This window comes from Triturus cristatus, chromosome 12, assembly GCF_964204655.1.
Source record: "Triturus cristatus chromosome 12, aTriCri1.1, whole genome shotgun sequence".
Taxonomy (NCBI): domain Eukaryota; kingdom Metazoa; phylum Chordata; class Amphibia; order Caudata; family Salamandridae; genus Triturus; species Triturus cristatus.
Genome location: NC_140595.1, coordinates 65,929,044 through 65,956,836, shown reverse-complemented (window position 1 = coordinate 65,956,836; position 27,793 = coordinate 65,929,044). Strand labels below are relative to the sequence as shown.

At 45.6% G+C, this 27,793-nt stretch overlaps 1 protein-coding gene across 1 annotated transcript in view; it reads right to left on the bottom strand.

The window, feature by feature from the left end:
* The window catches only part of MYO1F (myosin IF), a 241,106-nt gene extending 234,515 nt beyond the window's left edge, over nucleotides 1-6,591 (bottom strand). The window contains exon 1 of the mRNA XM_085638355.1: nucleotides 6,238-6,591. Within this exon, the coding sequence (XP_085494481.1) occupies nucleotides 6,238-6,240 (3 nt within the window). The 5' untranslated portion in view covers nucleotides 6,241-6,591. The remainder of the gene's footprint in view (nucleotides 1-6,237) is intronic.
* Nucleotides 6,592-27,793: the final 21,202 nt, after the last annotated feature.

Genomic DNA, 27,793 nt, shown 5'->3' with positions numbered 1-27,793 from the left:
AAAAACATTCTATGCAACGTTAGATCTCTAGCGAAACATCCTTTTGAAATATGGGCCATGATGACCTTATATGACCCCACCTTGTGGTTCTTCACAGAAACATGGCTTGCCCCTACTAACCACGCTATGATTACTCTGGCGATTCCAGAGAATTATAAATTTATTCATCTGGACCGGGATGATGAAGGAGGAATTGCCATTGCTTTTAAAAAAGACCTAGAGGTGACATGGGTTTTCTCGGTTAGCAATGACTGTTTAGAACTAGGGATTTTCAAAGTCTCTGTTTCCCCTTCCGATACCTGGTATGAAGCCTTAGTATATCGGCCCCCAGGTCCAAAAATGAAATTTGCAGATATCTTAGTGGAATACCTTGCACTTCATGTATTAGCAGCAAATACTTTTCTCCTGTTGGGAGACACTAATTTCCATGGGGAAAAAGTGGATGACCCGGAGGTAAATAAACTATTTTCCTCCCTCAAACTTATGGGCCTTACCCAAAGAATTATAGGTCCTACCCATAATGCGGGGCATTTATTGGACCTTGTATTTTCTAACTCTGACCGGATTCAATGTGATCTCCCAGTCCCTCTTTTTTGGACAGACCATTATATGATCATGATCCATATACCGCTGCTAGTCCAAAATTGTGTAAAGCGGCCCCTCAAACAACCTCATGACCAACGGAGGATGTGGTGCAATCTCACTCCTGTGGCATTTAATGAGGTTTTTTCCCTTGATCAATCAGTCTATACTATGGATGTGACCAAACACTTGGAGACTTTTAATACCGCGTTGGAAGTAGCCTTCGATGCAGTGATACCTAAAAAACGAGTGAATTCTGCCTCCCGAAGAGTTTCAACCCCCTGGTATTCAGGGGAATTGAAGCTAGAAAGGGCCAGCTGTCGGCGACTGGAAAGGAGATGGTGTACCACCAAGACCGAGGAAAATAGGGGTCTGTACAGGAAGGCATTGTTTAATTACCATCTGAACTTAAAAGCCGCTAGACGTCAATTTATCATCAGCCATATCGACAATGCAAGTAATTCTCAGAAAACATTGTTTAGTATTGTTTGGGACTTTGTCTCCCCTAAAGCCTGCAGACAGACGCCCCAGGAATCTCAGGAGCTATGTGACTCCCTGGCCATTTACTTTCGCGAAAAGATACTAAATATCTATGCTAATTTTCCTCCCTCTACTAATCCTGTTGTGGCTCTTCCAGAAATACCCGAGGAACAAAATAAGATGGAAGCGTGTTCCTTAAATTGCTTTGAATTAGTTACAGTAGAGGAGGTCATCAAAGACCTCACGGGGGCCAAATCAGGATCGCCGCTGGATATCTGTCCACCGAAAATCATGGCTTCTCTGGCACCGATCTGTGCCTCGGCAATCCGTGACATATTCAATCATTCCATCCTCTCGGGTACCATTCCGGCCGCCTGGAAAGAGGCGATTGTTCGCCCCATATTAAAAAAATCATCTGCAGACCGTTCGGTCCTGGGTAACTACCGCCCCATCTCCCTGTTACCTCTGCTAGGAAAAATCCTGGAAAGCTCCATCAATCGACAGCTAAGCTTGTATCTGGAGGACAATCACATTCTGGATCCCTCACAGTCTGGTTTTCGACCAGGCTTTAGTACAGAAACCGCAGTCTTGGCGGTAACGGACGCACTTAGACTAACTGTCGACAGGGGAGGTTCAGCCATTCTGATCCTCTTTGATCTCTCCGCAGCTTTTGATACTATTTCACACTCGAAGCTGTTGGAGAGACTCCGGGATTGTGGCATAAAAGGGACAGCCCTGAAATGGCTAGAACATTATCTGTCTGGAAGAACTCAAACTGTTATGTTGGGACCGTATGCCTCAGTCAAAATGCTGCTGGATAGGGGAGTTCCGCAAGGCTCGTGCTTGAGCCCCACCCTTTTCAATCTATATATGGCTCCGTTGGCACTATTAGTCGAGCATCTGGGTTTTGAAATTATCTCATATGCTGATGATACTCAGCTTATGTATACCATCGGACCAAACCCAGCACTCGACAAACTTCGTTTTGCCTCCGGAATGCTTACCATCTTTGACTGGATGACAAGTAATTGCCTCCAGCTCAATCCAGGAAAAACAGAGGTTATGCTGATCGGCAAAGCCATAAATAGCTGGTCGGACGACTGGTGGCCTATTCAATTGGGTCACCCCCCCCACCCCTAAACAGTCCGTAAAAAATCTCGGCCTAAAACTGGATCAGGACCTGACCATGAAAGATCATGTAGCGGCGACAACTAGCTCATGTTATTATGGTTTAAGGCTGCTTAGGAAAATCTTTCCCTATCTGCCTTCCTCTCAGCGCAGAACCCTAGTCCAGGCGATGGTTATTAGCCATCTGGACTGTGGGAATGCTTTGCTGGCTGAAGTGGGGCAAATTCAGCTGGCGAAACTACAAGTGATTCAGAACACGGCAGCACGTCTGATTTTGAATCGCCCGGCAGGCTCAGCTTCAACCCCCCTTCTGAGAGAGCTGCACTGGCTAAATATAAAGAACAGATCCTTTTTCAAGATCTCTTGCCTTACTTACAACGCACTGAGGGAAAGTGGTCCTCTCTACCTTCGGAAAAAACTAGTTAAATATTGCCCAGGTAGGAAACTTAGATCCAGCTCTTTAGACCTTCTTCAAGTCCCCAGAATTCGTCTTACGCGCACGGGAGGAAGAGCTTTTTCATATTTAGCTCCGAGCTACTGGAATAAGCTTCCTATAGCTGTCCGGAAAATCCCTTTATTAACCACCTTTAGGAAACATCTAAAAGCCTTCCTGTTTCAAATTTAACTCCTCTCGGAGCTAGCTTCTTCCCACCCCTCAGTTTAGTTCTCCCAGTCAGCGCCTAGATGCCCCAGGGTGAGTTGTGCGCTTCATAAGAAACCTTTAACATAACATATGGCATTCCATACCAAGCGTTGGCAAAGATAATAGATCTCACCTTTGTGAGATCTATTGGCTTTGTCAATGTTTTTTAGTTATACAGCAGCACTACCTTCAGTGCAGCATAGTTGAAATTTTTTTACAAACACTATAACACAGACAACGCTGGCTGTGTCATACATCTTTTTTACATTACTTTCAGCCATTGCAACATAGCTAAAAAATCATTAGCCAAGCCAAAAAATCTCACATGGGCAAGACCTATTGGCTTTGTCAATGCTTGTTTTAATTTTGAAGACATCTTATCATATTCTAACATGGTGTGTGTTGCATGGTTCACATCAGATGCGTTTTATGGTAAGGGCAAAGTGGACCCTGCCCCTGGACTCCAGCCTTTCAGGGGGCCCCCTGATAGAGCCATTTTTGTTCTGCAGAGCCCGGTTGACCTTGAATAATTCATAAAAAGATTGTTTTAAATTCCGTTTTCCTTTAGTTTATCTTTAATGTGGGTGATATATGGGAGTCTATAAGAGACATTTTGCAGAGAAATTTTTTTTTCAACACTATGCAGCATCCACAAACAAAGTTTCTTTCAGATCAAAAGGCATAACAAAAATGGGCGGGGCCACAAAGATTATTTGCAATAATATTAGCGAGCTGCTGGTGAAGAATAATATTGAAAGCACATGTCTCTATCCTTATATATTCGATGCAAACATATTTAGAATTTGTACCAGTGTCCTGTGCACTTTCAGTGACCTGACCAAAAAGGGTCTGAAAGGCCAGATATTGGATCATAAGTTCAAAGCTATTCCGAATAGGGGCCCCAAAGTACTTTTGACCCAGAGCCCCCGAAATCCTTAAAATGTCCCTGGTTTACTGGCCAAATATTTACAAGGCTCGGCACGTGCAAGGGCTCTTAGAGAGCCAGAGTCGACCATTGGCTTGGCTCTGGCTTGAATCTCCCTGTTAATTTGTTGGCTCGCCCACTTCTAATGAAAACCCTGAACATGCATGTAAGGCAAATTTTAATTGTCAGCATTTTGCAAAAAGCACAGTAAAGTGAGAAACACCAGGGTGTAAAAAGGCATAAAGTACAGAAGACATCAGGGTGTCCAAAGAACTACACTTGCAAGACTGGATCCATTTATATTTTTTTTTAAATGCATTTCAGGTAAAAGAAGGTGAATTGCAAAGCCTTCAAAATCGCACCTGCACTATTCTCCTCAAACAACAATTAATGGAAAACATCACATTTACTGGTGACTTACAAAAAGCCAGATATTTAGAAGTTTACAAACCGTCCAGGCATAAAATCAATTTGATGTGATGGCACAAACAAATTTACCATTGTATCCAAATTATCATAAATGTTGTGTTCCCTCACCCCAAGAATTCTGCGCCTGAGACCGCGGGAAAGCATCTGGAAAGCGTGTGGGAAAAGTCTCAGGAATTCTGGGTGCCTACTTGTAATTCCCCATACTTGGCCCAAAACCTGTAAATACCTGGTAATGATTTGGTAAAACTGCCCTTTTTTGGCAGTGTCGCCACTTTTTAGAAGGCACTATATAAAGAGACCCTTATGTACGTATTGAGAATTATACAGTGGAAACCTAGCCACGAAGAACCCTCTCTGGGGAAGTGAGGGGTGGTTCAAAGGAGGGAGATGAGAGATGGGGCGTTCATAAGGAGGGTTACACCTGGATGTGGAGTTCATTTAAGAAAAGGGCCTTCTTTCCAGGAAGAGCTCACATTACCATGCGCATCACATCCTCCCAGGTATGAAAGAAATCGATAGAGGCCTCTTAACAACAAAGGGAGGGCGGGGCTTTATTTAAACACAAGCTCATTCAGGAAGAGAGAAAAAACACCAGTGACAAAGCACATCAGAAAGGCATGACTGGAGTGTGCTTTACGATGGAAATCCATTCTGCACTAGCAGGCTTTCTGGGGAGACTTGCTCATTTACCATCACTGGAGTACTTGTTATGCTATGCTACACTTTGAATTATTTCTTATTTTATGCCATCGTGCTATAGCCTATGGTTCTTTATGGTGTTGTTTGCTATGATACCATGTGGTGCTAGAAATATTACACGGATACATTGACACTGATGGGATGGTCAATGGTAATCCTGCCATTTAACCCTCGGAATCAACGGAGCGGTTCCGCTAGTAATCTATTAGAGCTGGACTGTGGTATCATCTTTCAGGATTAGTGTCTTGAAACATTTCAGGAGGTTCAATTTAGATTTTCAAAGCTTGCCAATGTCTATTAAACTCTTGTGGGGTTACAAGAACATCCAGGAATGGGTTTACAAAGTGTTCCTCATTGTATAGACGGCCCTGGAGGAGTGTCACCAGTCTGAAAACTGAAGTTCAAAACTTTGTTGACAGAAGCATAAGACAGTTATCATAAAGAGCTCTTTAGAGCAGTAAAATATAGCTTTGGGCAGGCGCACTTGCTTTCAACGCAAAAGAGAAGCTTTTGTAGGTTTACTCAGTCAGTAAGCGCGGGCACAAAATGACAGTGACATGATAGTGACATGTTTGTGGTCGTCACGTATGATGACAAAATGCTTCCACATTGACCGCACCCTTCCCATCCATACTCTACAATGGTGTGTGTAAGTGTAAGGGATTCTCTCTCCCACTCCTCGTTGCTCCAACCCACACTCACAGGCGGCTTTGTACACTAGGGTAAGGGCCCCCCTTTGCTCATCAAGCATGACACCAAAACTGGCCCTCCCTGGCCACACTCTTCAACATACACAACAATACTTTGTATAAGGGTAAGGGACTCTGACTTCTGCTGCTCTTTGTCCCAATCCACACTAGAATAGGAAGAAGACACCAAAACACTTTATACAGAGGTCACACTATAATCCCAAGAAGCACAACCGCAGGGGGGTCATCTCCTCCACAACGCTCTTCGAGGTCTCCTCATTGGTGTGAAGAGCAATGCGGACAAAGCTGAAGCACAGTACGTCAGAGACGAGCAAGCAAGTTCTGCAGCTCTATAGCCATGAATGGATAGATCTCAATCCATTCTGGCCCAAGAAGCAGCAAGGTGCTGGAACAAACTACCCGAATATCTGAGACTTGCACCTGAGGAACTCAAATTCAAGAAGGAGCTGAAAACATTTTTATTTAGACTTTAGTGCTGAACAGGAGCGGGTGAACCTCTGTCTAATCCTCCTTGGCAGGCCTAAAAGGGCGGGGACACTTTTACGAGTAGCTGTGTGCTGTAGAAAATACCCTAATTCATCCATTCATTCATTCAAGTGCGAGGTGAAGCTACAAAGGACAGAAAGCTGGAGCAGCCTTACCATGGTCCCCGAGTGGATCCTGTTTGGTTGGCTGGAGTGGTCTTCAGATCAGGTTTTGATTCCCCGAGTCGTGGAGGCCCTACGCCCCCCTCGTGAGCAGCCTTAAAAGGAGATCATCTCAGATCCTAGCTCCTCTTGAGTGACTTCAAGGCACCCGGTCTCAGGCATTACCGCCTCGCTTGGTGTCTGGCAACTGCCACTGCAAACATCATCTGCAAGTTCCTCTTGCAAAAGCCAGTAATACATCTGACTTCCTCATTGTGGACAAGAGGCTCGGTGAGTGGCGAGGCTCGCCTCTAGCTTCCCTCCCCCCTCTGGCATGGATGCTAGAGCGAGAGCTCAGCTGAAAAGACTGCACTTCACGAGAAGAGGAAGTCCTGAAGAAGCAGCACACCTTTCCGTTCTGGTTACAGCAGAAGATGCTGACAGGATAGCCAGAGCCGTCCACACCCGGAGAGGCTGTCGCAAAGACAGCCAGTGCCTGGTACTAGGAGCAACAGCCTACTAGTCCTTCTTTTCTTTCTTTCCTTCTTCTCTTTCTTTATGTGTATAGTTTCATCGTGTACCACCGCCCCCAAAGGGCAGAGGGGCGCTGTAGAGGAACAGACAGGCCGAAACCTGTTAATAATGAAGGAAAAATAAACACAGCAGGTAAGGTCTCTAGAACAACATTATAGGAGTGGTAAGATATACTGTCAGCTGTACTTGAATTATCTCACCAGTAGTAAATGGTGCCTGTTAAAAAATGGGGACATACCACCACACCAGCAAAAACTGCTAAACCAGTCGAAAAATGTGTACTGATATGGACTGCAAGGGGGCACCATCCCAGCAAAAAAACACGTTTATGTTTTTTGGGAGGATGGTATTTTACTCCTTCATGTTAACGTGTTACCCCTTGCCCCACACACCGTAACCCTCCCACAGAATTTGTTTACCTGCTAAATGCTTGGAAATATGTGATTTGCTGAATGTATTATCTTGAGGCGGATATTGGCGAGATTCTCATAGCACCGGCGGAAAAGGATAGATTACCATATAGTGGTAATCTCTGCAGAAAAGTAATCTCGGTGCAGCAGTAAAGTAATGATAACAGTAATTTTTATGTTATGAAGACAGTTTTATTAAACCCAGACACAAAAAAACACAAATTGTGGACTTTCAGTCAGTACAGAATTACCAGAGAAGTAACGTTTATTTTTTAAAAGCTGCACCCGTTCCTAAAAGGAACTTGGGTTGCCTTATAAAAGAAATGCTTCCCGTTTGGGAATGGAAACACAGGAATGGTGGTCTGCCGTCCTTTACAGACCATGCTGTGTTTGCAGCCAATCACAAGGGGTTGCAAACTGCGACCTACCAAATGAATCTTAATTACGCAAGTAATTCAATGAATGCTGATTATTGGCAACTAACCTAATGGTATATAAGCTTGTCTCAAAATCAAATTGCATTCGCTAAAAGTCGGTGCGCAATTTGCGATCACTTTTTGCTAATGAAATGTTAGCACCTCAGGCCACTGGTTTACTTTTGTGTTAATGTGTGTTAAAAATATTAAAAATGCCAGCTAATAAGGCCACAGTATATGCAGTATAGTTTGCATGCCATGAAAATTGCCTCTCCGTTGCCACATAATTTAGTCATACGAGCCACACAATTCTGTTCTTCACTGCAGCATAATTCAAGTGGCCCTGACTATGCGCTGGTGTCTTGTATAGATAGCACTGTATTTCACTAGACTAGCAAAACTGACCTTAATAGCTCGTTTGTGATGAAACATATTTCCTGCACACAGTGCCTCTCCATTTGCAGATAACATCAAGCTCTTATAAATTACGAGCAAGTATTTGCACACTTCCCACCACACCCTCTCCCAGCAGGCACAAACCGTACCAAATGTCACAATCTTCAGTTCCCTTTTCATCACCCGGAAAAGTCACATTTGTAGCTCACGGAGACCCTGAGCAGAGATGGGTGTGCTTTGAGCGCATCTTCCTCGTTTGGTTTAGCAACGCTTTACCAGGGAACTCTCGTAAACAATAAATCCCATTCAGTGTGAGCCTGTGAGATAACGCAAACTTTACCAGTCTTGACTGCCAGCTCTACAAAACGTGCAGGCGGAAGTAGCTCAGCTGGGGTTGTACAGTGCTTAATTTGTAAAATAAGAAGTTCCAGGCCCTTGTAAGGGGGCCACTGCAGCTTCCACCACCCATCGCCCCTGTGATCACTGCCAAAATAACTACTAACCATCTCTGTCGCCTGAAAGTGCGACAGTTCAGTTTATTTCAGGTTCCAAAAGCTAAAGGAATTGCTGGGGAGGCAGGTATTAGCTATTTTTTTTAATGTATATTGTATTCATAAACAACCATTGTTCTGCTCATTTCTAAATTACATGAGCAGTGCCAGCATGTGGGAGACTGTCCTAAGTGCGGTGTTGACAATTAAGTGCCGATGCCAAGTACCGGAAACCACCGGCTCAAATTAAGCCCTGGGGATGTGCATTTTTAGACTGCCACCCTAGGCGTAGGTGATACCTAGGGAATCCAGAAGCCCAACAGCTTGGATGTATATAGTTTTTTAGGTCTCGCCTAGCGTTGCAGCGCATGCGCTGCTAGATGGCGAGAGATATTGTTAGAGAGGGATTTTAGAAGGGGGCTTGAAGCTCTGCCCCTCATTTTCATTGGCTGGCGTCACCGTTTATGCTAAACGGTGGCCTGCCATTGGAAATGAGTTTTTTTTGTTGCAGCCCTTTCGCCTTTTGGGACGGCCCCTCCGGACTGGATCGCTTGCTTCACGGCTGTTGTGAAGCACTTTCTTATCTTCACGAGGCGTGTTATATAAACAAGCCATGATTCAGTCCGGATGGGCCGTCCCAAAAAGAGGCAGGGCTGCAGGCAGGCACAACGCACCCCACCCGTCACTTTACTCCCTCCTTCCTTCCCTCCCTCTCACTCTGCCCGCTCTGTCTGAGCTCTCCCGGGCATCGTTGGCTCTCGGAGGCCGAGAGTGGTCCTCGGAGCCTTGGGCCTCCGCAGTCCCTTCCTGTGTGCCGCGTTTTGGGGGAGAGAAGCCTCGCTGCCCCAGCGCCGGACAGGTCTCTCCCACAATGTCACAAGATGGCGAAGCTTGCGGAGCTGAATGTAAGGGGAAACCGAAAGTCAGGGTGAGGGCCCTCTCTTGGCCCGAAGGGGAGAGAGGAGGCCCTAGTTTATTTAGTAACTCAGCGCGGCGTCACAAAGCGAAAATAATCCTATAGTGATCCTATACGTAGATTGCCTTAAGAGCTCAGTAACTGTAAGTGTGAGTAAGCTATTTTCTGGGCTAGGACTTTAGATGCTGTACTGCTCGATTTTCCCGGCCTTTCTGTGTTAAAGGGGAACTAATGTGACTTCAGTCTCTTTACATCCAAGTCTAAGGGTTAGAGTAGTGTATAGAGCCTATTTATTAGGCACTTCGACATGATCCTGTGTTCTTCCCCATAGATCAGTGTTTGCACACATATCCTAGGGGATAGATTCGTTAGTATTAGGGGTAATTTATTCTGTAGTGAGGGTATTTCATGGAGCCGTGCTGAATTCAGGCCTGGTAGGCCTCAAACGGGAGAGACTCCATCTTTCTTCCTGCTCCGGCAGCTTGGGATGCTTCTAGGTCATAGGCAGTGTTTTAGTTAGGAGGTGTTATTCGCTTGGAGAGAACCGGTTCAGGCCGGCCCTTATCGAAGGATTGTATTTTTCTTCATGCCGAAGACACTACATCAGGCCGGCCGGCTGGGAACGTGTCCTTGGCACGGGGAGGTACAAGAATTTGGTGGGCGGCAGGTTACGGGCTGGAATTTTCCATGAGAAAATGCACCTCTATATTAGTGAAAGTCTGAGGCAGATACTGGCACTTGCTTTTAGTTCGTAGGCGGCACCTGGCCGTTAGCAGTAAAGCTACTACTTATTCCAGGGAAGACAGATGACAAACTTGAAGGTGGAGAAAAAACCGAGAGATAAATATTCTTCTAACAGAATAGCCAAAGAGAAGAGAGTAGCCGATGAGGAAGAGGTCCCAGTGACTCGGAGAAGGAGAAGGGAGTAGATCCGTGACTGCGGAGGTGTGACTTCCAGGCGAAGCCGAGGCACAGACGAGAAGGGAACCTAGATGACCATTGAGTGCAGGCTACATACGACCAAGGTGATGTCAACCCCTTTTTATTAGAGTGTACAACTTAATCTTTCACTTTTCTTTGCAGGTTATATGTCATAGTATGATGTTATGTGGTTACGTATGTAATGAGTAATAAAGTACCCAGTTTGTAGTGAATCAACATATGCTGCGTGTTCTTGTATAAGAGGGTAGCCTATTCTTCTAGTCAGCTGTGACTTGACATGAACAGATGTTAATCCTGATCAGGTAAGTGGTAACTGAAAAAGGGAGAAAGGAGCCCCTCGAACTGGGGAACAGGTTGTGCTCAACTGGCGGTCCTTGTGTGATCTGATACATAGTAACACTGATTCCCTTGTTGTATGTCGTGGTAATTATAGGATGAACTCGTGCTAAGGCTGCCGTCTGGGTAGGAAGTCCTGGGTCCATCTAGGACCGCGAGGCTGAGGCTGCCGCCTGGGTAGGAAGTCCTGGGTCCATCTAGGACCGCGAGGCTGAGGCTGCCGTCTGGGTAGGAAGTCCTGGGTCCATCTAGGACCGCGAGGCTGAGGCTGCCGCCTGGGTAGGAAGTCCTGGGTCCATCTAGGACCGCGAGGCTGAGGCTGCCGTCTGGGTAGGAAGTCCTGGGTCCATCTAGGACCGCGAGGCTGAGGCTGCCGCCTGGGTAGGAAGTCCTGGGTCCATCTAGGACCGCGAGGCTGAGGCTGCCGTCTGGGTAGGAAGTCCTGGGTCCATCTAGGACCGCGAGGCTGAGACTGCCGTCTGGGTAGGAAGTCCTGGGTCCGTTTGGGACCGCGAGGCTAAGGCTGCCGTCTGGGCAGGAAGTCCTGGGTCCGTTTGGGACCGCGAGGCTAAGGCTGCCGTCTGGGCAGGAAGTCCTGGGTCCGTTTGGGACCGCGAGGCTAAGGCTGCCGTCTGGGCAGGAAGTCCTGGGTCCACTTAGGACCGCGAGGCCGCCACTTGTATTATAAGAGGTCTTGATATATATATATAGTAGGAATTCCCTGTCCTTAGGTGGTATATATATGTGGTTTTGTTTGTGAATAGGCCCTAGGGAGGGGGTAACGTTCTGGCTGGGTTAGAGAGGCTCTGTTGAGCGGGTTCTATCTGATCAGAAAAAACCCAAGCAGAACATTTGGCGTCACGAACCGTTTTCGAAACCTGTGTGCGTCGTGTTGTCTCGTGTTTGCTTTCGGCGTGTGCGTGGTTTTGTTTGTATATTATTTGTGGTATACTTGTGTGTCTAGCTTTTCTTCTTCTTTCTTTTCTTTTTCTTTCTTTTCTTCTTTCTTTTTCACGATGTTTTCTAGAAAATCTAAATCTACTTTTAAGTTGCCCGTTGATATTCCCGGATGGGATTCAACGCCTTATGAAGCCTTAGCCCGTGAGTGGGCTGATTCTACTGGTTTGAGTGAGAATTGGAATTCTTCTTTGGAGCTGGCGGAGCCGGCTAATGTGATTACTTGTTTACAGAAGGCACCCGTATCGAAGGGTGAGGAGATTCCCGTTTTGGGGCGCAGAGGTTGGATTGTTCTGTCTGCGTACAGGATTCTGCATGAGAGGTTGTTGAAGCTACAAATCTCTCTTAAGGATGTTGAAGCGCACTTTGTTGAGATTCAGAATTCTCATACTTTGTTGCGGTGTCAAAATAAGTTGCTTGCTGACAAACTTGAGACTTACCAGACTATTGCCGAGAGGGCGGCTGTGCGAATTGCCCGTTATAAATACAAAAATCGGCGCGGCCGGGTTTCGACGCGAAAGGTGCGTCTGGTCGTGGCGAAAGCCGGACTGGATTGGAATCCTGATGAATGGGATGGTAATATCTGGAATTCGAGTGATTCTTGTTCCTCGGGTGAGGAATCTGTTAAGTGCGAGTCCTCCCGCTCCCGCCATGATTGTAAGCCTGCTTCTCGCACCCCTGATGGTGCGCCCCGTGATTGCGCTCGTCCTTCGAGTGGGGTTGATGCTTCTTCCACTGGTTGTTCCTCTACGTATACTGGTCGAGCTCCTTGTGATGCTCACCCCGCGGTCTCGGTGCATCCAGTTTTTCGTCGGAAATTGCAGCAGTCTCCTGCTGCTCCGCAGGGTATTTCTTTAGACTCTTTAGAGGACTTTACTCAACAGGAAATTAGTGATATTTTGCAGCGATTTCGGCAGCGAGCTGGTGAGACATTGCTCACATGGATGGTGCGCCTTTATGAACTGGGCGCTGCTGGCATTATGTTGGATAATGGTGATTGTTTGAAGTTTTGTTCCTTGAGCTCGGATTCTACTGTACAGGATCATTTTCGTAACTATAATGGTGGTGGTCAAATTTCTTTACTCCAATTGGCGACTGAGGGTTGTAATCAAAAATATCCTACTGAATCTGACTGGCCTGTGAATGACAAGCCGTGGTATACTTTGCGCGATGCTGCTCAACGTCTCAAAGAGGAGGTGATGAAAACGGCAATTTTTCTGGGTACTGCTGACAGGTTGCTTGATGGTTTGTTGACATCTTCTGTGCGGAACCGTATTATTCGATCTTCCCCTGTTGCCTATAAGCAGGTCATGATGACTTTATTGATTAATCAGACTGGTAATGTGTTATCTACGGTACTGGAATCGGTGCGCCAACTCGGTGAGTTAGGCGAGTGGTTTAAACCTGAACGTCAGTCCCGGCCTGACACTCGTACTCCTGGTGAAAATAAACTTACTAGACGTGATATCTTTTCTGGTCTTCTGGCTGATGGTGTGCGTAGGGAAGACATTGACGGTGAGACTACCGCTCGTTTGTGGGAGTTGTTTCGCAAACGTGGTTTGGATCGGAAGGAGGGGGCCCGGCGTGTTCGGACCACTGAGTGTGATCGTGGTGGTTCTGACGGTAGCGGTGATGACGACCGCCGTGGGCGCTCTGTTCGTCGTGATGATCGACGTTATGTACGTGATATGTCCCCCCATCGAGAGAGAGACAGGGAGGGAGAGGGGGAAAGAGAAAGGGGGAGAAATGATTATGTTTACAGCAGACGTAGAGATGATAGGGATCAATCCCCTGAGTTGAGGAGGAGAGAGGATCGTCACAGTTTGGTCGATCGTAACCCGCAGTACAATGCTGAAGACTCGAATCCGTTCCGTACTGGGAATGGATATGAACAGGAGGTACCGATACCTAAGAAACGTGAGAGTCTTTATCCTGATTTATCCTGGTACACAGAATGCAGTAAGAATGACTAGGAAATAGGTCAAGCTCCGGTACACAGATGGGCTCACAGAGATAATAGACCCTATGTAGATATTGATATTTATTGGAGACATCGTAATATCCAAAGGGCCCGAGCATTGGTAGATACAGGAGCGGAGGCCACTCTTATTCATGGAAAATCAAAGAAGTTTACAGGTCAGCCTTTTACAATTACCGGATTAGGTGGAAAAGAAACTCCTGCAGTTCAAACTTTGCTTGAAATGAGAATAGGTAGAATTCCTAGAAAAGAATATTCTGTACTAGTGGTGCCTCTCTTAGAATTCATAATTGGAATTGATATTTTGAAAGGAATGACGTTGCATTTAGATGATGGGTGTTACCAATTTGGAACCACGCATTATATATCGTCCAGGCCTATACGGGTTGGTCGTTTAAGAATGCCCCCCATACAAGTTCCCCAGGCGACAAAAGTGGTTTGTCAGAAGCAGTATCGTATTCCAGGTGGTCATGAAGAGATTAGTACCACTATTCAGGAGTTGGTGGATGCAGGAGTTATAACCCCAGTTACTTCTGCTTGGAATAATCCTGTTTGGCCTGTACGTAAGAGTGATAACTCTTGGCGCATGACTGTTGATTATCGAGAATTGAACAAACACACGCCCACTTTGACTGTTGCAGTACCGGATGTTATTACCCTAATTGAAAGAATCCAAAAGCATCCAGGTACATGGTATGCGTCCATTGATATTGCTAATGCTTTCTTTTCGATTCCAATTGCCCCTGAGTGTCAGGAACAATTCAGTTTTACGTGGAACGGGCGTCAGATGACGTTTAGAAGTCTTCCTCAGGGCTATGTGCATAGTCCTACGATATGTCACCGGCTGGTGGCAGAGCATTTGGCTGAGGTACCGGTTCCTCCCCAAATTCAGATATGTCATTATATTGATGATGTTTTGATCCAAGGTGAAACACGAGAGGAAGTTCAGACACAATTGGACAGGATCATTGAGTGCCTGCGTGGGAAAGGTTGGGAAATCAACCCGGATAAATTGCAAGGTCCGTCCCAGGCTGTAAAATTTTTGGGTATTAATTGGCATGAAGGGCACCGTGAAGTGATCCCTCAGGTTAAACAGAAGATTCTTGATTTTGCAGTTCCGAGGAATAGGAAAGAAGCCCAGAGCTTCATTGGTCTGTTTGGTTTTTGGCGCCAGCATATTCCTCATTTGAGTCAAATATTGGCCCCTTTGTACCGGGTCACGCGTAAAAAGAATGCATTTGAATGGGATAAACCGCAGCAAGATGCGTTCAGTCTGGCAAAAGAAGCAATTCAACATGCTCTGGATTTATGGCCTGTACGTGATGGTGCCGTGGATTTGAATGTGTCTGTACAGGGCCCTTATGCGAATTGGAGTTTGTGGCAGAAACAAGGCAGGAGTAGAGTACTGTTAGGTTTTTGGACCAAAAAGTTACCTGATGCTGGTGAGCGTTATACACCTTTTGAGAAACAGTTACTTGCTTGTTATTGGGCTCTGGTGGATACCGAGCAATTGACTTTGGGACATGATATAGTTTTGCGTCCTGAAATTCCTATCATGCAGTGGGTTCTGAGTTCGCCGAAAACTCACCGAATTGGACATGCTCAAGAGGCGAGTGTGATTAAATGGAAATGGTATATACAAGACAGGGCACGTGTGGGCCCGAAAGGAGTTGCCTCTTTACATGAGCAGGTGGCGCGAGCGCCGTCGACTGAGACTGAGAGTGAATGTTCCGTACCTTTAGTACAGGAGTCTCCTGTCAAGTGGGGTAAGCCTTTTGATGATTTGTCCGCAGCGGACAGAAACCATGTTTGGTTCACGGATGGTTCAGCGAGGTTCATAGGGACGACACGGCACTGGAAGGCGGTGTCCTATAATCCGATCACACAAAAATTGCTGAGCACAACTGGTGAAGGTAAAAGCAGCCAATTTGCCGAACTTTATGCTGTTTATCAAGTTTTGAAACAAGAGTTACCTGGTACATGTCATATTTTCACCGATTCTTGGTCTACTGCCAATGGACTGGCTGTTTGGTTGCCGACTTGGCATTCCCATAATTGGAAGTTGCATTCCAAAGAATTGTGGGGAAAAGAGTTATGGCAAGAGATTTGGGAGATGCTCCCACAGAGTACTGTTACAATCTTCCATGTGGATGCTCATACCCCGATAGATTCTCTTGACAAATTTTTTCATAACATTGCAGATGAGAAATCTAAAATTGCTGAGGCAGTGGTGGACAGGCAAGATTCTGATATTGCGGGATTGGCGAAATGGGCACACCAGAAGGCAGGACATTTTGGAGAGAAGGCCACTAGCAGGTGGGCTGCTGATCGAGGAATTTATATTCCCCTAGATTTAATTAAAAATGTTATTTTACATTGTCCCGTTTGTCAGCATATCAGACAGCGTAAGGTGCCCCAAATTGTTAAAGGTCATTTACATCGCGGGAAACTGCCCGCTCAAATTTGGCAGATTGATTACATCGGTCCACTTCCTATGAGTAGGAATTGTCAATATGTTTGCACTATTGTTGATACATACAGTGGCCTGCTGGTAGCCCTTCCCTGTAAGCAAGCTACCCAATTGAATACCATTAAAACATTAGAATTGATTATGATGTATTATGGTGTGCCATTCCAAATTCAATCTGATAATGCATCCCATTTTCGTGGAAGATTGGTACAGGAATTCTGTGTGGAAAACAATATTGAATGGATATTCCATATACCCTACTATCCACAGGCCTCGGGTCTTGTGGAGAGGTTGAATGGCTTGCTAAAGGATCAGCTGCGTAAGTTAACAGATGACAAGTATAAAAATTGGCGAGACTTTTTGCCCCAAGCAATATTGATTTTGAATAATCGTCCTTTTCTAAATGCTGAATCTCCACTTATGCGTTTGTTTCCCCCGAATGTTGAGGCTATGCCTAATGAAATCAGAGAGACTGTGATGTATTGGGAAATTACTCCCGGAGCTTTGGCTCCATGTAGAGCGACCCCAGGGTCGGCAGGCTTAGACTTGCATGCCATGGATGACACCGTTTTAAAAAGTAAGGATCGGGTCATCATTGCTACCGGTGTTGGTATTCATATACCACCTGGAAATTTCGGATTGATAGCCCCTAGATCGGGGCTGGCTGTAAAAGGCATTCAGGTGCTTGGAGGAATAATTGACAGTGATTATCAGGGAGAGATTAAGGTGCTCCTGCTGAATAGCAGTGAGGTTGACTTACTGATACACCGCACTGACCGAGTGGCTCAATTACTCATTATGCCTGTTTTCAGTGGTTCATTAATGAAAGGCGCTGCCCCAACTTTGCTAACTGTACGAGGCCAGAAAGGTTTTGGCTCTACGGATAACCCTGGGGCTAGGGTTTGGGTGCAGTCGCCTAAGAATCCCCCTGAACAAGCAGAGGTCATTGCCACCGGTCAGGACAATACCATTTTGGTTATGAGACCAGGGAAAGATAGCTGGGAAGCGGTCCCGGCTGACAAATGTTACTTACGAGAATGATTAATGCCTGTATTTGATTCTCTTTCAGATCATTCTTTGGACTGTTGCTGCAGGATGTGTCGGCGCTGGACTCCTTTTGGGCTGGTACGACGAGAGAGGAGGGATCCCGTCAACCCGGGATGAACTGAGAACCAGAGTGTTGCGTTCCTTCGCTGCGTGGGATTCATCATCGAACTTTTGGACATCGCTAGCTAAGAGGGTGACTGATGCCCCTCACTTCTGTTTGACACCGATGAGATCTGTACATGATATCTTGGCGACCTGTCTGGTTGCTGTCCCTGCCTCACTGGAAACTCTAACTAACATTTTCAATGTTTCAAAGGCTCGCCCCAATGTTCTCCTGGGTGATTTCGCTACCCATGTGTATTGCCCCTCATGTACTGAAATGATAGACGAGCAACCCCCCATCCAGTCCCAAATAGTTACTTATAATATCACACAAGGTGACTTATGTTTCTTTCTTACGTGTAATCCTAGTGCGATCTCTGAATGTCTACGCCTGAAACTGAAAGGTGCCACTTCATTTACAGCTCATGAACGGACTTTGTGCTTTCAAAGGACACCGAACACATGTGTTTCAGTTCAGAACAATATGACTTGCAATAGTTTGGTAGTTACCCCCAGTCATTATCGCACGATGTTACTACCTGCCGGATGGCTTTTCTCTTGTGGTAATACTTCCTGGCCATATGTCCCTGCAAACATTTCCGGAGGCCCTTGTGCCATTACTAGACTAAGTTTACTAACGTTCTCGTCGCATCCGAATGCCAACTCTCGTGTGATTCGAGATACTGTGATGTTACAGGAGGATTGTGACTCATCTTTACATTTATATTCCAAGTCTGAATACCTTAGCCTAGCTATTTCAATTATTGGTGTTCCTGCTTTGGCAGTTTATAATGCCAAATCTATTGGGAAAATGGCCTGCTGGATGGTGAAATCCATTAATCATACTTCTACAGTCCTGTCTGACATGCCATTAGACGCCCAGGGTGAACGTAGGGCCATTTTGCAAAATCGAGCGGCCATTGATTATCTTTTGCTTAAACATGGACACGACTGTTCTGATTTTGAGGGTCTCTGTTGTTTTAACTTGTCTGATCATACACAATCCATTCGCGCACATATTGACAAGTTACGTGACTTAACGGAAGAAGTTAGAAAACACATTGACCAGGGATGGTTTGACTGGCTCTTTAATTGGTTGCCTGATGTACATATGGTACGTCAAACATTAGGAGGTATTCTGATTACTGTTGCTATTTTGATTTCTATCTGTTGTTTTATTCAGTGTATTCCTTCACTACTTAAATTCTGTACACTCGGTACTAGACATAGATCAGTTAGCTTTGTTTCATATTATTCTTCCACCGATGTTAGTTCTGTGTAATGAATGTATAATAGACTGAAGTCAAGGGTGAAATGTACTGCTCGATTTTCCCGGCCTTTCTGTGTTAAAGGGGAACTAATGTGACTTCAGTCTCTTTACATCCAAGTCTAAGGGTTAGAGTAGTGTATAGAGCCTATTTATTAGGCACTTCGACATGATCCTGTGTTCTTCCCCATAGATCAGGGTTTGCACACATATCCTAGGGGATAGATTCGTTAGTATTAGGGGTAATTTATTCTGTAGTGAGGGTATTTCATGGAGCCGTGCTGAATTCAGGCCTGGTAGGCCTCAAACGGGAGAGACTCCATCTTTCTTCCTGCTCCGGCAGCTTGGGATGCTTCTAGGTCATAGGCAGTGTTTTAGTTAGGAGGTGTTATTCGCTTGGAGAGAACCGGTTCAGGCCGGCCCTTATCGAAGGATTGTATTTTTCTTCATGCCGAAGACACTACATCAGGCCGGCCGGCTGGGAACGTGTCCTTGGCACGGGGAGGTACAAGAATTTGGTGGGCGGCAGGTTACGGGCTGGAATTTTCCATGAGAAAATGCACCTCTATATTAGTGAAAGTCTGAGGCAGATACTGGCACTTGCTTTTAGTTCGTAGGCGGCACCTGGCCGTTAGCAGTAAAGCTACTACTTATTCCAGGGAAGACAGATGACAAACTTGAAGGTGGAGAAAAAACCGAGAGATAAATATTCTTCTAACAGAATAGCCAAAGAGAAGAGAGTAGCCGATGAGGAAGAGGTCCCAGTGACTCGGAGAAGGAGAAGGGAGTAGATCCGTGACTGCGGAGGTGTGACTTCCAGGCGAAGCCGAGGCACAGACGAGAAGGGAACCTAGATGACCATTGAGTGCAGGCTACATACGACCAAGGTGATGTCAACCCCTTTTTATTAGAGTGTACAACTTAATCTTTCACTTTTCTTTGCAGGTTATATGTCATAGTATGATGTTATGTGGTTACGTATGTAATGAGTAATAAAGTACCCAGTTTGTAGTGAATCAACATATGCTGCGTGTTCTTGTATAAGAGGGTAGCCTATTCTTCTAGTCAGCTGTGACTTGACATGAACAGATGTTAATCCTGATCAGGTAAGTGGTAACTGAAAAAGGGAGAAAGGAGCCCCTCGAACTGGGGAACAGGTTGTGCTCAACTGGCGGTCCTTGTGTGATCTGATACATAGTAACACTGATTCCCTTGTTGTATGTCGTGGTAATTATAGGATGAACTCGTGCTAAGGCTGCCGTCTGGGTAGGAAGTCCTGGGTCCATCTAGGACCGCGAGGCTGAGGCTGCCGCCTGGGTAGGAAGTCCTGGGTCCATCTAGGACCGCGAGGCTGAGGCTGCCGTCTGGGTAGGAAGTCCTGGGTCCATCTAGGACCGCGAGGCTGAGGCTGCCGCCTGGGTAGGAAGTCCTGGGTCCATCTAGGACCGTGAGGCTGAGGCTGCCGTCTGGGTAGGAAGTCCTGGGTCCATCTAGGACCGCGAGGCTGAGGCTGCCGTCTGGGTAGGAAGTCCTGGGTCCATCTAGGACCGCGAGGCTGAGGCTGCCGTCTGGGTAGGAAGTCCTGGGTCCATCTAGGACCGCGAGGCTGAGACTGCCGTCTGGGTAGGAAGTCCTGGGTCCGTTTGGGACCGCGAGGCTAAGGCTGCCGTCTGGGCAGGAAGTCCTGGGTCCGTTTGGGACCGCGAGGCTAAGGCTGCCGTCTGGGCAGGAAGTCCTAGGTCCGTTTGGGACCGCGAGGCTAAGGCTGCCGTCTGGGCAGGAAGTCCTGGGTCCACTTAGGACCGCGAGGCCGCCACTTGTATTATAAGAGGTCTTGATATATATATATAGTAGGAATTCCCTGTCCTTAGGTGGTATATATATGTGGTTTTGTTTGTGAATAGGCCCTAGGGAGGGGGTAACGTTCTGGCTGGGTTAGAGAGGCTCTGTTGAGCGGGTTCTATCTGATCAGAAAAAACCCAAGCAGAACAGATGCTTACCGTGCCATGAAAGCGGAGACCGGGCTTCGTGATTTGAGAATAGGGATCATGGCAGAGGCTCTTAGAAGAAAGGGGGAATTGAGTGCTATGGACACAGGCTGATAATCTGTACGCATACGTGGCTCTGTGTGAGGAGATGGGCACGATGCAGTCTCCGAGGTGGCTGACTCAGTGAAGTCTGTGAAGGGATCCTGACTTTGTGGCACTTTGAGAATCGGTAAGGCGAACGCTATAAGGGGACTGACTGCGGTTGTAATAGAAGGCTTTCTGTGCTACAAAGGGGAACCTACTCAACAGGGCATTGGGTTAAAGAGAAGTGAACTGTTCTTTTAAGAAAGGGGCTTTGGGGAGTAGGTGAGACGAGGTTTTCAGGCTCTGGGCTCACTGGGGCAAATGTTTGAAATTATCGGAAGTTTTACAGACCTGCTTACTTTGGAAATGGAGAACCAGGTTTGAGTCTCGGCGGTCGCTCAGCTTTCTGTGATTCTGGGCAAATTGCTTGATCTCCCAATGAATGTGTCCTTGTGTAATGTAGTTGGTGTTCATGTAAAGCACTCCAATACCCACGGTTCGAGTTTGCGTTATATAAAACTGCTCAAATAGAAGCGGGTTTGAAGTCTTGGCAACGTGTTACAAATGCAGTTAAAAAAAAAAAGTTTTTCTCTTGTTATTGAGGCTGCAGAAACAGCCAGCCTCAAGGAGCAGCTTCAAGCATGAGGAGAAGTGATCCTGGTTTCTGATAGAGTGCTTGGATGGGAAGAACCTTGGTTTCCAGCTACCCTGATTGGCGCACTTTCTTCAATTTTCTTGTAAGTGTGTGGTTGTTTAAAATATGCATGCCCTCTTTGTGTATAAATGCTGCACCCTTGATAGAGGAGTGGGACACACCATCGGAATAACTGTGAAAATACTGCAAATCTGAACTCACTTCGGTCTCTCTATCCACTACCAGACACTGCTACCCCTCATTCTCCATCCGTGACGGTTTGCCCTTTTTAGGTCTCAGCTAGCGAAGGCTGCGCTTGCGCAGTCTCGCTGGCGAGATTTTATGTTTTCCAGTAGTGGGGCTTGAACCCGCCCCTCTTCTCCATTTGCTGGCCTCTTAAATGCTGGTCAGCCATTGGAGAAGAGCTTTGTCTGTCAATTCAAGCCCTGTCTTTTTTGGATTCGGGGGTGTGTTCTTTCGCTTCTTTCTCTTTTTTAAGCCCCGTCCCTTTTACACTGGTGGCTTTTTTAAAAAAAATTTTTTACAGGGACGTTCTCGTGTTTATTGGTGTCTCTTGCTGAGATGTACAGAGCGATTTCCGAACATCTAAGGTAAGCTATCTTTGTTTATTAACATTTCTTGTTTTTTGCTGTGACGGGCGAGACCGCGATGGCAGAACTACGCATTAACTAAAATACACGGTCATTAGAAGACCTTCATAGATTAGCTTTTTTGTGTTCTCTGTGGTTTGCAGAATGGAAAAACTGTATGATTCTATGTGCAGTCCATTGCTAGAAGCTCCTTCAGGGCATCCACCTGTGGCTTCTGTCTGAGAGAGTCTAGAATCTCGATCTTTGCAGGCCACGCTTTCATTCCCCTCCCTCGTCCTGCGCCCCCCCTTCGCTTTGTAGTAAACAAAGTTTTGTGTAGCTTCCTTCTGCTTTGGAGTTCCTCTCTTGGGGGGGGGTGGGGTGTTTGGGGGAGGGGTGTTGAACTGGTTTCATGTGGCCTGTCGGCAGCCGGTTTTGCCAGACAGCGTCATTCCGTGTGCTGCGCGAGTGCGCGCCCGGGGTTCGCATACCATCCCAGGCTGACCTGCAGGCCGCCGCGTACTCAACGGAGGTTTACAGGAGGTCAAGGAAAGAGTAACATCCCAGAGGACAATGACGACATACGCTGCAGTGAGTAACGCTGGGACTCTTAATTGCATACCTTCTCGTGGGTAGAGTTGAGGGACTTCAGACAGCAGCTGCGCATTATCAGGGCACATTATATTTACTTGCACGTGGCTTTCCTTTTTTGACGTGCTCGGGTGTCAGCTGTAACTAGTCCCATAGTTTGCGTGACGATTTACCCAAAACACATGAGCGCATTTGAAATCCTGCATAAAGATTAACAATGTGTTTTAACAAGCATTGGCCATGCCAATAGGTCTTAAAATTGTGCGAGTTAAAGTTATTAGCATTGTAATAACAATGCCATTTTTTGGGGACCGTGACTTTAGACCAGGACCTGGAGAAATCTAGAGAACGACAGAAAAGGGGAAAAGACGGAAGAAGAGAAGAATGTGAAAACAGTAATGAATGGAAACAAGCATTGGCATAGCCAATAGGTCTCGCTTTTGGGACCTTGTAAGTATTTAGTTATGCAGCACAATAGCCTTAGTACAACAACATCAACTGTTGCATGGCTAAACACTTATAAGGTCCCAAAGGCGAGACCTATTGGCTATGCCAATGCTAGTTTCTCCTCCTGCGCCTTTTCACTGAGTTTCCCCCCACGTTGCTCATGCAGAATATCTGATGAGGAAAGATAAGCGCAGGTCCCAATAAACGAGTGCCGGCGGACCCCCTAGCCAGTACACCAGTTGGACACACAAGGAATAGGATTGCCCGTTACAGCGAGGATTCACACTCCTGTCCACGCTAGAAATTGAAAAAGAAGCCCTCTGTAACTCCCAACAACAAAGGACATGGAATGTGTGCTGGTGTTGCTCCCTTTGTGCCAGTGATAGCACTGCACTGTGAAAGAAGCTAGGTGATATGTGCAGAGGGCTGGAACTTAGTTCTGCTTGAAGGATAGCTGCCAAAACATAAATACAGCAATTTCTACTGTATTCTAGCATTACTAGTTTCTTTTGTGATGTCGCACTCAGTTTGTACGGAACGATTACAATTATACAGCCATGTGGAATTGTTGCAAAGTATTAATTGTCTGTGAGGTAAAGCAAGTCTAAGAAACAAGTCTTGGTTGTCTGTGCTGTGGTGTTATGTAGGAAGGGTGCCTCTTGATGTTTCCTTGTATGGCGTTCTTTGAATAAGTTATGCATTTGCCTCCAATATGAAGAACAATTTGGCCTTATTCAAATTCTAGACCTTGATTCAGGTAATGTTTGTGATCTATTCTTAAAACGATTTGCACTTTGTTTACATGCAATATCTTGGAGCTTACAGAAAGCCACTCACTTTTTATATACCAAAATGTATTTTTTTGCAATGGTAAGAAAAGGGTTCCTTTATTCATGCCCCCCCAACACACTTTATATATATATTTTTTAAACTTTAATAAGCGCGGCGCCGGCTTCACAGACACCGCGCTATTTAATGCAATAGGTGTTGCTTTTGGTGTTGTAAATAACAATGCCTTTTAATTTTTTTTAAAGGCATTGCTATTTACAATGGCAATAGCTCAAAATAATGTGATTGCGAGACCTATTGCATTGTAAATGCATGTTTAATGTGTAAACGGCCTTTGTCTTTTTTTTTTTTTTTTAGATACTTAAAAATAAATAGCTTTATAATTTTCAATAGTATTGCCTTTTTTATTTCTAGGCAGTACTCCTGCTTTCAGCAATTTTGACATCATTTGATGTGGATTGCTGTTCTAATATTTTACGGTTTTCTTTTCTCAATATATACATATTTATCTCACAAAATGCAGTGGTATGAAAACTCATATTTCACAAGCAACCTTGACATATGGCTCTCATCACCATAATGAGAGACACCAATAATTATGTTGTAAATGCTGCAGCCACAGAATTGCTCAAATCTACTGGCCCTCACCATTGTCCGTTGCTAAGGCAACAATTCAGTAAAGGTGAACAAGACCTAAATATTCTAATTCCTATTAGGGGACATTGTTAGCTGCACATTGAAGAAAGCTTTATTGCTATTGAGGTCTTCTGGTGACGTCATAAACCACAGGCCTAAAGGCCAAGTGGTTTGTAAATGTCACCAGAACACCGAGATTGCATAAAAGGGTCATATTGTAAGTGGCATCCGTAATGTATTTTCTATCTTACATAGTTATTTAGGGTAGAATTGGCTATGTTTTCCTATTTTGAATAAATGGTTAATAAAACAATGGGCAATAGTGGGGTCAGTAGATTTAGGCAATTCTGTGCATGCAGCATTTACAACTAATTATGGATTTACTTCATTTGCCATCCAATATGCCAAACAATGTGCAAAATTCATAGATTTTCAAAACAAGTTGTTTTTATCCCAGATGAATGAAAATAATACAGACAGAATGTGCTGCATAATTTCTCCACCAAGCGCCCTCCACCGTCAGAGACAATCTCTCACAAGAGAAAAATGCATTTCGGGGTAGATCCTCTCATAAGGCCTTCTTGACTGGAACCTTTACATGAAAGGCACAGAGAAGCAGCCAACAGCCCTGTCCCTCTTCCACACATCCCATCCCATCAATACCCACCACCTCACAGACCCCTTCACCACTGCCCTCACAAGACTCTCTGGAGGGGTCTCCCAATTCAGGCTCCTCTCAGGGTAGACCTTACAGAACTTTTGACCTTATGACCTGCCAATGGCGAAGCCCCCACTGATGAACCATGGGACAATTATAACATAGATTTCTTAGAAGACCCTGCCCTTTAGCACAATTCTCTCAGACCTCCCCCCGGGAGATGCAGCTGAGTAACAGGAGGTAATTCAGCGGGCAGCCACAAACCACAAAGTGGGCATGCTCGTAACACAGTAAGAAGATGGTTTCCTCATGGAGATGATCTCCAAATCAGAGCGAATGGTCCATTTCCTCCTAATGCAAAACGGGATACTGAAGTCTGCCCCAGAGAATGTCAGAGAGCCTCTCAGAGCCAGAGTGGTCAACCCTAGGGTAGCATAGAAATTGAAACCCTCCTGTATATTTTAGGAGACAGGTCCACCAGACTCCCTAGTGGTCCACACTGCTACCAAGTGAGCCTCCACCCAAGCCACTAAGGATGCTCCTCCTCCAGATAAGGAGAGTAAAAAGATAGACACTGCTGGCAAGAGGGTGGTGGGTGGAGCAGCTGCCCATTGGCACATAGATAATTTGGTAGACTCCTATCAAGAGGCGAAATGGGAGAATGTAAGGAGATGGAGGACCTCAAGAAACACCTCTCGGATCAGTTCCAGAAAAGAGGTGAGGAGATTGTGTCAAGTGGGCAAAATCATCTCAGGCATGTAACATCCATTGGGCGTTGAACACTGCCGACACAGCCTCTGGGGAGTCAACACCAGTGTCCTATTGCGATGCTTGTCTTTGTATTTCTGGGTTTAATCTGAGGTGTAGCAGCATTTCATCATGTTTGAGGAGATCACCTATTCGGAGGACAGCTTGATGAGATGCTTGAAAAGATCGAAAAAGACATGGAGGCAACCTATCCTCTACCTATCCTCTACCTCAGGCCCCTCAACCACTACAACAAATCTGAACACTGCAAGGTGATTTCATGATGGCAACTATATACCCATCTGTCCCGCCCACAGGAAGTACCTTCACTTTGTTGTTAGTGGAGATCAATACCAATTAAAATAACTTTGGCGCCACAACCCCAAGGGTATTCATGAAGTGTGTGACAGTGGTTGTGGCACACCTTCACAGGAAGGGAAGGCACGTATTTCCCTACTTCAATGATTGGCTGATCAGGGGCAGCAGCAGTTTGCAATGTTTCACACACACGCAGGTTGCGGTGTCTTTGCTTCACGAACTGGGCTTCACTCTATAAGCCACCAAGTTTTGCAACCCCTTCAAATAAAGCCCTTCCTGAATGCGGTCACAGTCAAATCATACCTACCAGTATAAAGTCATAGTTTTTTAATACCTGTTGCCTCTTTTTCAGCCCAACAGTCAGGTTGCAATTTGCACAGTCGTGGACCTTTTGGGAATGAGGACGTCTTGCATTCCAATCATCCCACATGCAAGATTGCACATTCACCTTCTTCAAAAGTGTCCAACAGTCCCATGCCCACAAAGATTGAGTCAATGTTAAGAGCTGATTTAGGCCAAGGTGCACAGCTCTCTGCAGTGGTGGTCATCCACCAACCTACTGCAAGGCAGGCCTTTCTCAGACCCAGTTCCACATGTGACCATTAGCACGGATGCCTCTCATGGGTTGGGGCGTGCATCTCGTAGTACACAGTCCAAGGACAGTGACCTCGTCAGTACCAAGACCGCCAGAGTAATTACTTGGAACCACTAGCCATTCAGCTAGCCCTCAAAACCCTTTCTGCAAGTCAAGTCAAGATCCACTTTATTCGATTAATTAAAATCATAAAAGTATTCTACAACAAATATCTTACAATTCATATAAAACAGTATTAAACAATTGATAAATTTAAAAAGCAGATTAAAAAGGCATTATTTACATAAAATACATTACAAATGCACTCAGCTATGCGATGAACATGGATTCAAGTATCTATCATCAATTGTTCTTCCAGTCTTAGACTTGATCTCTTGCATCTGACGGATGCGGCCAAAAAACTAGCAGTGCAGTACATAATTAATGGAGAAAGCAACATCTGTAAATATAACAATGCAGGCTTATACTGGATAAAACCCAGCTCCTTCAGAATGGATTTTAAATATCTAGTGCGAGGTTCATGATGGAAGGAACAAAAGAACAGAAAATGGGCATTATCCTGAATAGAGAAACCATCGCATTTGCATGGAGACGATTCCTCAAACTTGCACCAGTCTTTCTCATCCCACAGTACCGTATAAATTTGATTAAACCGAAATTTGGATAAAAGCCATCTATGAAAAGAATTGGTTACCACTGTTAAATAAGGAGCCAGCACACAAGATGGAGTTATCAATACATGGGCCCTCACAGAGGGTTTACATAAATCGTAAGCTTCGCGCTCGGCCATGCGTATTCTAAAAAAATTTGTTTTCACCCACGGCAAATCAGCTTTACACAGGGCTTCTGGTCTACTAAAAATTTCAGGGCGTCCCAGAAGTGCTGCCATAGATTCAATGTAAGACAGCCACTGAATATCCCTCCTGTGATCAAGTGCGAGGCAATCTTTGATGATCCGATGATTAAGGCTAAGGTTCGGGTTAAGCCAGACCTTAATCCACATCAAGAGTGGAGCTAGATTGATTGTGTCTAGGATGTAGCCCATCCCCAGCTCAAGGTGTACTGAGTGGGTAGCAGTTGACTGGGGTAAACCCAGCAATGAGCGAAGAAATTTATTTTCCTCAGTCTGGATGTCTTTTGAATTAACATAACCCCAGACAGCTGCACCATATCTAGCAATTGCGACTGTCTTAGCTTTGTAGACGGCCATAATAGCCTCCATAGGTTTCCCC